Genomic DNA, 10,930 nt, shown 5'->3' with positions numbered 1-10,930 from the left:
GCGAGAGGCCCCTTCCCCGAAGGTGGCCCGGCCCGGGGTGGGGGGCGGGGGTCGCGCCGCCGGGTACTCACCTGGGGCCGGCGGGGGCGGGAGTGCGCGGGCGCGCCCCTAGGGCGGCGAGGTCCGGGGCGCCCCGGGGTTCGGACGGCTGCCCCCGCGCTGCGTCCCCGGTGACCGGCGCGCTGCTCTCGGCGGTTCCGCGCGGACCGAGGGCGGCGGGTCCGAGTTTCAGCCGCCCGCCCGCCCGCCGGGGCTGCGGCGGAGCGCGGAGCGGGCGGCGCCGCCGCTGTTGTTTTCGAGCCGCGAAGCCCGGAGCGGCGGCGCTGGGGTGGGGGGCGGAGGGGAGGGGCGGGAGCCGGGCAGGCCCGAGGGGGGCGCGGGGCCCGGAGGGGGCTTCGGAGGAGCCGGGTTCGGCGCGCGGGGCCCGGACACCCCCTCGGGCGACGGCGGGCCGGGCCGGGGGGCCGCGGGGACAGGAGCGGGCTGGGGCGGCGGCGAACGCGAGGCTCTTTAATCGGTAATAAAATGCAACAAAACGAAGCAACCCAGCCAGACCCGCGTCCGAACTCGCGGCGCGCGCGGCCCCCGTTCTAGGAAGTGGCGGCGCGGACGCGGCCCGGGCCGGGGCGGGAGCAGCCGCGCGACGCGGCGCAGGGGAAGGGTGGGGGGGGGGGGGGAGTAGTCACCTCGCCTCCGGGGCCACCTGGGTCCTTTTAAAGTGTCCGGGGTGCGGGCCCCGGGCGGGAGCGCCGTGCACAGAATGTTTTCTTAAAGGGCCAGTTCCGAGCTGCGCCGAAAAGGGAGGGGGGGGGGGGAGAGGGGGCGGGGGGGGGGGGAGAGATAAGTGAGTTGAAGACCGGGAAGGCCGAGGAGAGCCCCCCAATCCCGCGCCGAGGCGGCGGCGGCGACGGCGGCGCGACGATGAGGATGATGAATACATTGCAAAGTTTTTTTGGCCCCGGCGAGGGGTGTCAGATTGAGTGCTCTGTGCGCATGTGCGAAGGTGTCCAAACTGACAATGCTGCGGAGATGAAGATAGTGTGTAGCCGCTTCTGGACTCGAGGAGGAGGAGAGAGATTCCGCGAGCCGGCACCATGCGATCCAAGGCGAGGGCGAGGAAGCTGGCCAAAAGTAAGTCTCCCGCGCTCGGCCGCGCCGCGCCGCCGGGTCCGGGCCGCGGGGCCGGGGCGCCCGGGCCAGGGGTGCGCGTCGGGGCGCGGCCGGCGCGCCCTGGGCTCCCGGCCCTCCGATCGGCCGCGCGGCCCCGGGGGCTGCTCCGCCTCCCGCGCTCCGGGGCGGCCGGGCTCGGCGCAGAGGCTCGGGGCGCCCGGGCCGCGCGCTCCCCGAAGGCGCCGGCCCCCTCCTCGCGAACCCCCTCCCCCCCCCCACCCCCAGTGTCAGGCGCTCGGGCCCGGGAACCCGAGGCGCGCGGTGGGGGCCGGGGAGGGGGGCGGAGGGGGAGGGCTGGGGGTGGAGGGGAGCGAAAAGCGAAAGTTAGCGAAAAGTTGACGAAAGGGTAGAGCAACTTTTTCCTCCTCGCTCGCTCTCTCCCTCTCTCTCTCGGAGTGGCTCTCAGTCCTGGTCAAATCATATTCCGGGCTTTTGAAATAGTGGGCGCTAGAGCACCGCCTTTGGCGTCCGCCAGCTGGGCGCAGAGGAGGGAGACCCCGAGCCGGGGAGGGGGCGGAGGAGGGGGCGCGGGGCCGGCGTCCACCCCGCTTCGCGGGCGCAGGGGCAGGGGTGGCGGCGGCGGGACAGCCTCGGCCACTTGGGGAGCAAAATGGAGACTCTTTCCTGGGCTTGGAGCTGCGGTCGGGAAGTTTATTCCCGACTGGTGCCCCCGCGCGGGGGGCGGGCGCTCCTCCGTGGCCCGGGCAGCCCCGGCGCGGGTGCCTCCGGCAGGAGGGTCCCCACCCGGCCGCCTTCCGATCCGCTGCTGCCGCCGCCCTCGGCCCCGCTCGGCCCCGCTCGGCCACCCGCCCCCCACCCCCTCCCCTCTCTCCAGCCCCCCTGCCCCTGGTCGCCCGGCACAGCCTCGAGGCCCGGCGGGGACACGGCTGCCCCCGGCGACGCTGCCCGGTCCCCGGTCTTACTTTCTCTTTCGCTCCGTCTCGGGCCGAGCCCCAGGCTCCGCGCGCCCAGCCCGCCGCCGGCCGGGTCCTCGCCGCCGGCCCGGTGCGCCCGGCCGCCCGCCCCGCCGCGCCCCCCGCGCTCCGGCCGCCGGCACCTTCGGCCCAGAGGCCCGCGGGCCCGGGATCGCGGCCCCGGGCGGAGGGCAGGTGGGAGCGGCGGCGCGGCGGGGCGGGCGAGCGCGGCTCCCGAAGCCCGGCCGAGGCCCGGCTGCAGCGAAGCGGCGAGCGCCGCGCGGAGAGGACCCGGCGCCGCCTGCTCCCGCCGCCCCCTCCGCCGCCGGCCGCCCGCCCACCCGCGGCAGGGGCGCCCGGCCCGCTCCCCCTCGGGATCCCCGCCCGACCACCAGGTCGTCCAGCGCGCTGCTCTCCGGCCTGACCCGGGCCGACCCGGCCCAGGCCGAGCCTCACCGCGCGGCGGCTGAGCCCCTGAGCACGAGCCTTGGTGGGCCAGAAACTGCCCACACTTTTCGAGAGAAGTTCTGCTCCGTCGACTGGGGCGGCCCGGCTCCCCAGGACTGCGCCCCGGCGGCCCGGCCGGAGGCCAGGCACCCGCCGCCCGCCAGGGGGAAAAGCAGCTCCCTGCTTCTGCCGGGCGCCCCTGGAGTCCCCCCGGGGCTGTGCGGGGCTCCTCCTCGAGGCTCCCCTTTCCAGCCCGTCTCCCCTGCCCCGCGCTCAGAGCCTGGGCCTCCTCCACCTCCTGTGATCTCTGGCCCCTCTTGGTGCGAACAAGGCCCCAGTGTTTCCTGGCTGGTGCTCCAGGGATGTGCCTGCACTACCTGTGGGCCCGTGGGCCGTGGGGTGTGGGTGTTCCCGTGCTGGTTGGGGTCTGTGCGGGAGCGCAGCGGGCTTTCTCAGAGTCTCGCCCCTGGGCTGCGAGCTGCCCCCTCGGGCTCTCGAAGGGGCCGAAGCTTTGAGCGAGAAAGTGGAAAGCGCGGCGCTCTCCCTGGGCCTTCGCCGCAAGCGAGAGGCCGGCTCAGTGCCCCCAGAGCAGCCCCGGGAACAGCCAGCGTCCCACGCCCCTGCGGGCCACCCGTCTGGCCTCCAGCCCTTCTGTCAGGTGGGGAAGCCTGCGCTGCCCGCTCCCCTCAGGACCCAGAACGGGTTCCTGGCAGCGTCCCGCGGCGTCCCTAGCCCTGAGGCCAGGGAACCAGACCCCAGGGTAGGGCAGAGCCCAGGTTCCCCCTTCCTGGGAGTCCTTCGTGAGGAAGAGCCCAGCACAGCGCGTGGCTCAGGCCCAGACCCAGCTGGAGCCCACACTGGGGCAGGAACTGGAAACCCCTCTCGGCCCTCCTCAGGAAGGCGGCCGAGGCAGGCACAGGGCCACGGCTGCCTGCCTGACACAGGGCCCTGGATCCGCTGAGGAATTTCATTTCACTGGACAATATTTTAAGCAGATGTGGACGTCCCTGGGGACCTGACTCCATTACCTGAATGTGAGGCAGCAGGGCAGCCCCAGGGCGGCCGACAGAATCCGCGCCGCCCCCCCCCCGCCCCCCACCTTCAGGCCACTTCCCGGCCAGGGTCGGGGGGCTGGGGGAGGAACGAGGGGTCATGGTCATAAGGCCAGCGTGCAGGGCTGGGCTGTGCCTGAGGCCACGTGGAAGGACAGCCTGGTCAGCGAGCGTCAGTCCCTGAGTCGGAGCGCGGGGGCTGCCTTAGAGGGTGCGTCGGGGGCCGTGATTTCGTTTGTGTTTCCCGGGACCCCGCTCCAGGGGGCTCCCCTGCTGGGGCTGCTGGTAGCACCTTTACTGAGTTATGGTAGCACCTTTGGGGCCCACGCCGGGGGCTCCGAATGGAGCTTTCCAAGGGCAGAGGCCACTGACGCGCTCACCGTCTCCTCGATGTGAGCCCAGACAGCTGCGGGCAGAGTGGGGACCGGGGGTGGGGGGGGCGGTCCACCAGAGTGCCCTCTCGCTGGCCAGGGCACCGCTGGCCTGCGGGGAATCGCAGGCGTCCCTGCCCTACGTTTAAAAATGAAATGCCTAACAAAAGCTTTGTGTTTCTGCCCCTGTTGGGAGCCAGGTGAACAGGTGGGGGTCGACCCAGCCAAGGTGCCCCCCTCCTGACCTCCTGCTAGCACAGCTGGGGGACCCCGTGCAGGGGAAGAAGCGTCCCCAGAGACTGTCCGGCCGCCGCGGCCCCCATTAGAGCGGCGCCTGAGACCTGATCCCCACGGGCGCGATAGACTCCTAGACCCCACGTATTCCGGGCCCGGGGTTAGTGTCCCCCGGGCGCCCGCCGCCTAGCCCCTGGGGCCGACCTGGGGGGCCCGCTGCCTCTGCCCGACGCCCAACTTGGCGCGTCTCGTCTGTGAGTTCCAGGGCCGTGCGCGTGAGGAAGGTGTGTGTGCGACACAGGGTGAGGGGAGCGCGGCTGGAGGCTGAGCCCCTTGTCCCCAGCCACAGCGGCCAGGCTCCCGCCCCGCTGGGCCCTGCCCTCCCCCCGCCTGCCCGCCAGGGGAGGTCTGCCCCTTCCACCAGTGCTCTCTCCCCGGAGCCAGGACAGCGGCCTCCTGTCTGGACGCCTGCAAGGGCAGCAGTGCTGGGAAATGTCCGGCCGGAGTGCAGCTTGTCGCCCCGCTTCGGGCGAAAACGCGGAGGCTGCCGTGGAGGGGCGGGGTGCAGGGCTGGCGGCCAAGGCCAGGTGCCCCGCGGCAGTGCGCGCACCGGGTGCCTTCGGGCTCCGGCTTCCACACTGGCCCTGCGGGTGTGCCAGGGCGCCCAGGCCTGTGGGGGGAGGGGGTGGGCGGAGGCCAAGTGCTGTGCGTTGAGTGACCCCCGAGCGGGCTCCCAGGGGAAGGGCACTGCATGTGCCCTGAGGTCCCCACCAGGCCGCCCTGCAGCCTCCTGGTCGGCTGCAGGTCTGGAGCAGGTGCGGGCTGGGCCTCCAACCCTCAGGCCCCATGGCCCCGAGCGCCCTGAGCTCCCCTTCTGGGCACAGCTCGGAGCTGGGGAGCTGGTCCCGAGGCCCGGTGCTGGCGGTGGGGCCAGCCAGAGGCTCCCCCCACCGGGCCCCCAGGGGGAGGCCACCAGCTCGCAGGGCGGCTGTGGGCTCTATTAGCCCCCTGTTTTATTCAATTAGGAGGCAATTAGGGATCCTTGGGGGGCTGGGGCTGGTAATTAAGGTGATGTATAATTAGAGTTTCAACAAAAATTATCCAGGATTAAAAATCTTTTGAATAATTTCGTTTAAAAATTTCAAATGGCGTTAGAGACAATTTATCAGGTTTTGAATCAAACCCGTGTAACAAGTCTTGGACGCCACAGCTCGAGCAGCGGGCGCGGGAGGACAAGGGACAGCCTGGGCGCTGTCCCCCTGCGGGAAGGAAACTTGGCGAAGGGACAGGAGACCCGGGCCTTGCCGCGCGGTACGGCGGCGGTCACAGGCGCAAGGGCTGCAGACTAGCGCGGGCTGGCCCGGCCGCGGGGCCTTGGGGACCCCAGGCCGAGCGGATGGTTGCCGAAGTCCCCTGTCCTCCGCGCTCACAAAGTCCCGGCAAACTACCGAGCGGGGCGAACGGCGCTGCCGTCTACACAGCGCAGCCGGCTTCCTGGCGGCAGCAGCGGCCGGCACCTCGCCCCAGCCCAGCACCTCGCCCCAGCCCAGCTCGCAGGAGCAGCGCCCTCCTCCTCCAGGGCCGAGGTCGGGCCCGAGGGTCCCCACCTCTCAGTTTCCTGGATGGAGGAGGGCGGGCTCTGCGCCTGAACTCCCTGAGTCTTGACCCTGACCCCGACGCTGTGGGGGGCAGACCCGCGTCCCCGTCGAGGTGGCTTTGCGGATCTGGGCACGCAGAGTCTCAGAGAGCACTTCAAGCGGGTGTCTGTCGGGCCGTGTGGGGAGGGGGGAGATGCTGAGATGCGTAAGCGCAGGGTGGAGGTCTGGCTTTGCGGATCCGTCAACCCTGCCTTCCCGGGATGCTTCCTCCAGCTCCGCCCAGGGTGGCCCATTGGTCCCCACCCCCCCTCCTCGGGCATTCGCCCCAGCACCTGCCCCGGGAGGCCCAGAAGGACCTGCGGCCTGAGCCGATGCCCCGGTCCCTGCCGCAGCCGCAGCCTCCAGACACAGGGGAGGGTCCAGGATCCCTGAAAGGCGCTCTTGGTCCGCTTACTGGGCGTGACCCCACTTCCTCTCACTGACCCGGGGAGGAGGGATTTCGGCCTCGTGGGCACCACTTTTCGTGGTAAAAACTCCCAAACACAGAGAGGTCAACTAGCCCATTCAAAGGCACACAGCAAGTTAGGGATGAAATTGAATGCCACTTAAGCAAAGCTCCCCAAGCTTTCTTGTTTCACACCCCCTCCCCGCCCCCTTCCTTAGGGTCCTGCAGGCTGCACTTGATTCCACAGGATTTTTTTTTTTTTTTTTTTTTTAACCGTCTCAAGGTTTAAGCCTTCTCCCAAGGCCAGTGCTCAGCCTATAACAGGTCTGGTCTTTAACGGCAAATACGACATCGGTGTCCTTCCCGCTTGTGAATGCAGCTGGCCGGCTGTGTCGTCAGCCTCCTCCGGGCCCGGTTCTCTTTGCCCGGGTCTGGACTCTTCCCTAGGCTGCGCAGGACACTCGCCCTGGGCTTTTCCGGCCCCCGGGGGCCCGGAGTCCTCTCCCCAGGGCAGGTGCAGAATAGAAGTGCCGACACCCTCTAGGTGCTGCCTTCCGCCGAGGCAGAGGCCGGAGGTGTGGGGGCTGCCTGCTCACCCTCCCGCTGCCACCCCAAATCTGGAGGGACATAATCACTGCCCCTCCCCCAAGGCAATCAGGGAGAGGTGGAGCCCGCTGCTGTGTGGACCTCAGCCGCTGGGCGGGAGGAACTGGGAGCTGTGGCTGGAGGTCCAGCCCGGAATCGGCCGCTGCTGCTTAAGCCTGGGCGCCTCACGGGCTACCCCCTGGGCCGTGGTACCCATTCCGGGCCGGCCGGTGCTCCGAAGCTTTTGTGGGCCCCCCGCGCGACGAGGGAGGCCTCTTCCTGCCCTACCACTCTCTGTGTTGGGTTTTCTGCCATCACATCCTTGGCTGGCCCGCCTGGCCGGCCTCTCCCAAGACTCCGGAACAGTGCCCTGGAGCTCCGAGAGAGCGGTGCCTCGGCTCCGAGATACATATTTGTTTAATAGTTACCATTCTGTGCAAAAGAGGAGGGAAGTCAGATTCTGGTGAAGGGTTTGCTTATTTTATATCCACTGTAACTATTTCTGTCCGTGAAAATTGGCTTAATTATATCAACGGAATGTTTCGTTTTCAATTAAGTCCATCTTGCTGGCTGCAATTTATTTTAATAAAAAAATAAACCAGTGGTGTGTACGGTTCCTCGTCCCCTGGGGACAAATGCGATCGGAGTGTTTAATTTCATTAACTACAATGCGGCCTACTGGAAAAATGTATAAAATCAGCTCTATACAGCTTAAACACTGGCATTTGAAACAAATCATTATTGCATTAGCTGTCACACTGGTAATTCTAGAATCTAAGGAAAAAAATATATTATGGCTGTTTTTATAACCCTTTGCAAAGGCACTGTTAAAATAATTTATAATCGTTTTAGAACATGGCTGGGTCCTGGTGAATATTTTCTCTCCTCTGTAGAAGGCCCTGCATCATCCCTGTCCGTTTTGCTTACCGACGCCCGGGCCCTTTCCAACCCCAAATACTCATCCTTCAGGGTGGAGACGGTGGGGCCCGTCCTTAAACAAGCCTGGTGATGTGGGGTCTCGCCTCTCCCTCCGTGCTGGTCCGACCCCGGTGTTGACGTGGACCGTCACGCGTAGCGAGACCCCTCTGAAATCCGTCCGGGGCCAGAGGGGACCCCGAGGCTGGCGCCGCAGACCTTCCCGCCCCCCCCCCCCGCCCCCCGGTGGGCGGACGGACCCAGAAACACACCTGGCTTCAGGGTTTTACAGGCGTGGGAGCGAACCCTCCCCCCAGGGACAGCGGTGTTCCCGCTCAAGCCTGGGGAAGCCAGGAGCAGCTTCCGTTGTGCTCCCCTGTGAACCCCCGCGCGGGAAAGAGGATCGGTGACCCTCACACACGTGCTTTCTGAGCCCGAGGTGAGGCTTCTCCGCACAATTCACCAGACCCCTGCCGCTTCTCGGGCCGGGGGTGCGCCCCCGGAGCATGGGCTGTGTGTGGGGTCGGCAGTGTCCGTGGGCTTCCGTGCCCAGCCCGAGCTGACCCCGCAGGTGGCATGGCAGGTGACGGGGGGGGGGGGGGGACGGACCTGGGCGCAGGGTGGTGGGGAACAGGGCTCCTCGGTGGCTCCTGGCTCTCAGGTGAGCTTCGAGGTGGGCTTTTCCCAGCGTGGAGGTGGGGAGGGAAGGAGGCGGGCTCAGCCTCGCCTTGGGCTCCTTCCAGAGGGCCTTCCTCCCCAGGCCCAGGCAGTGCCCCGGGGGCATGTGAGGGGTGCCCAGGCCTTCCAAGTGGATTCTCGGGGAATTCCTGGAGACGTCCTTGGGCTTTTCTGGCCACATGGAGGGCTAACCCCTGGCCCTACTCCTTGGCCTCCTGACTCACCTGGATGGGTTTACTTTGGACACATTTCTGTTTTCTAATGGATTCCGGTGTGGGTGATGGGAGGACATTGACAGGGACACAGGCACGGCGTCCTTAGGTCTGGAGCCCCCTCCTGCTCCTCAGGGATGTGGCCCCTGGGGCTGGGTGGGGCGCGCCGCAGCCAGGTGTCCCCAGATCCCAATTCTGGGGACCAGTCCCGCTGACGTGACCTCCGCCTACCCAGCGTGTGCCCTCAGGCCGTTCTCTTTCCATTCGAGGTGCTACCTGGTCGAGAAGTGAATGGCTTTGTCTACTTTCCTACTTGAAAAAGAATAACAAAGCCGAATGCTTCCTGCAAATATCAAGCCGCGGACCTGGACGCTGCACTTGAGGCCGCCGTGGGGCAGGCTGGGGGCTTCCTGTCCTGGCCCCAGAGACCTGGCTCCATACCTTGGGTGCCCCACTCCCGATCCCCACGCCCTGCCCTTGCTGCCAGCGTGGCTCCCGACCTTGCTGCGCCCTATCCTCCCCCTTTACTGTCTCCGCCTGAGCCGAGGCAGGGGTGCGGGGCCTGCCTGCTCACCCTCCAGCCCCCACAAATACCTGTGTGCACCTGCGTCTTACTTGTCCCCCAGCCTCGAGCTGCTTGGAAGGTTCTGGAAGGGTCCAGCATGGGGTTTGGAGGGGGGAGGATCCTGGAGCCAGGCAGGGAGTGAGGCAGAATTCATAGTCCGTTCAGACCGGCAGTCAGAGCTTGGGTTTCGTCCCCCGCGTCTGCCTGGGGAGACGCTTTGTTGGTCCCCAGGCTCCCGAGCCTTCCCGAGGGTCACCCGGGGGGCCCATGGCGGGGGGAGCGGTGGGGGCGTGCAGGCCTGCACACGTGTGTGCCAGTCAGGCCGAGGGTGCAAAGCCCTAGCACCCAGAGGTCTGCTCTGCGCCAGCAAAGGTCCGCTTTGGTTCTTGCGCACGGCTCGGCCATGAAATAAAACACACGGACGAGATCCTCAGCTTGTCTTTATTCTCAAACTGGGAAGCTCGGGTGCCGGGGTCTCATCCGGCCCCTCTGACCTGCAGCCTGCACCGAGGGCAGCCACCCCCTCCCGCTGCCTTCCCAAACCTTTCCTATCCTCACGCAGTCTCTGGGTTCCAACAGCTGCTGACATCTGCCAGCTCTCCTCTCGTTAGAGCCCCCCACCCTCCCCCGCCCCGCTCCTGCAGGAGCTCAGGGTCCTCTGTGCGTTTCGGGGGCTCGGTTCCATCTGTCTGTTCCTTCCTGCCCTGGAGCGGAACACGCTGTCCTTGGGCCTGCTGCGTGCAGGGCTCTGAGTGCCACCCGGTTCACCACGCTCTGGGCAGCGTGACGAGTCTGGGGGCTCACGGGTCGCTGCCCCAGGGTCTGGGCTCTCGTGTCCAGGCTGTTGGGGCCGGGGGGAAGCCAGATCAGACCAACAGGCTGCCCCCAGCCTCAGCGCGTCCGGAGGCAAACCCTCTCGGGCGTCCCTGGCCTGGCGTCCACGCGGGAGCCGACTAGTGACTCTATTTCAGATTAAAAAGGCCAGAAGGAGGGGACACGAGGGAGAGATGCCCGGAGAGGAGCTTTGCTCGTCTGCCTTTGCTTCTGTGTGTCTCTGTTTTAAATTCAGTGGCTCTCTTGGAACGCGTGGGGCTTCTCTGGCACCCACGGCGGGCAGGGCACCTCCAACACTCAGGCGCGGAGAGGAGGTGCCTGGGTGGACGCGTGATGAATGGGGACTTGCTACGGCTGAGAACCCTTCCCTGTGACACAGTTTGATCCCCGTATCTAAATTCAGAAGCTGGCGGTCGATATCACACCGAAATATGGATTTACAGAGCAGACTGCCATTGCCCCTTCTGGCTGCGTCTCCGAGGGAAAGGGGCACGCATTTAAAGGCGCTCAGACATTTGTATCTGCTCAATGGGCTGTAACAGCCTCATCGGGGAGGCCCGGCCACATCGGTCCATAAAGCATTTAAACAAAGACTGGAAATTACGCTCACCGGAGGAGCCCAAACGGTGAACACAGGGGAGCCCTGCCCGCCGCGGGCAAGCGCAGGGCGCCGACCCTCGTGCGTGCCCCACGCCTCCCCCCTCCCGGCCGCAGGGCCCTCAGACGGCGCTCCTGGTCAGGTCAGGTCAGGTGCAGGTGCAGACTCAGGCCATTTCCCCAGACTTCACGTTGTTACCAGGCGGCCCGTTCTCTCCCTCGGTCCCGGGAGAGCCATACGCTTAGGTCTTTGCTGCGCTGCAAACCAGCATCTCTGGCCTGTGCTGACCTGGCCAGCGTTTCTAGCCGGCGG

The 10,930-nt window shown here is 67.1% G+C and overlaps 1 protein-coding gene across 5 annotated transcripts in view; it reads left to right on the top strand.

Moving 5' to 3' along the window:
- The first annotated feature begins 686 nt into the window (after positions 1-686).
- The window catches only part of PRDM16 (PR/SET domain 16), a 309,274-nt gene continuing 299,030 nt past the window's right edge, over positions 687-10,930 (top strand). For all 5 annotated transcript variants that reach the window (XM_081796466.1, XM_081796464.1, XM_081796465.1 and 2 more), the window contains exon 1: positions 687-1,131. In XM_081796466.1, coding sequence (XP_081652592.1) covers positions 1,095-1,131 — 37 coding nt within the window. In that variant the 5' untranslated portion in view covers positions 687-1,094. The remainder of the gene's footprint in view (positions 1,132-10,930) is intronic.

This window comes from Panthera onca, chromosome C1 (genome assembly GCF_046562875.1).
Source record: "Panthera onca isolate mPanOnc1 chromosome C1, mPanOnc1 haplotype 2, whole genome shotgun sequence".
Taxonomy (NCBI): Eukaryota; Metazoa; Chordata; class Mammalia; order Carnivora; family Felidae; genus Panthera; species Panthera onca.
Note: the sequence above shows the minus strand (reverse complement) of the source record. Positions and strands in the feature narration are given on the sequence as shown.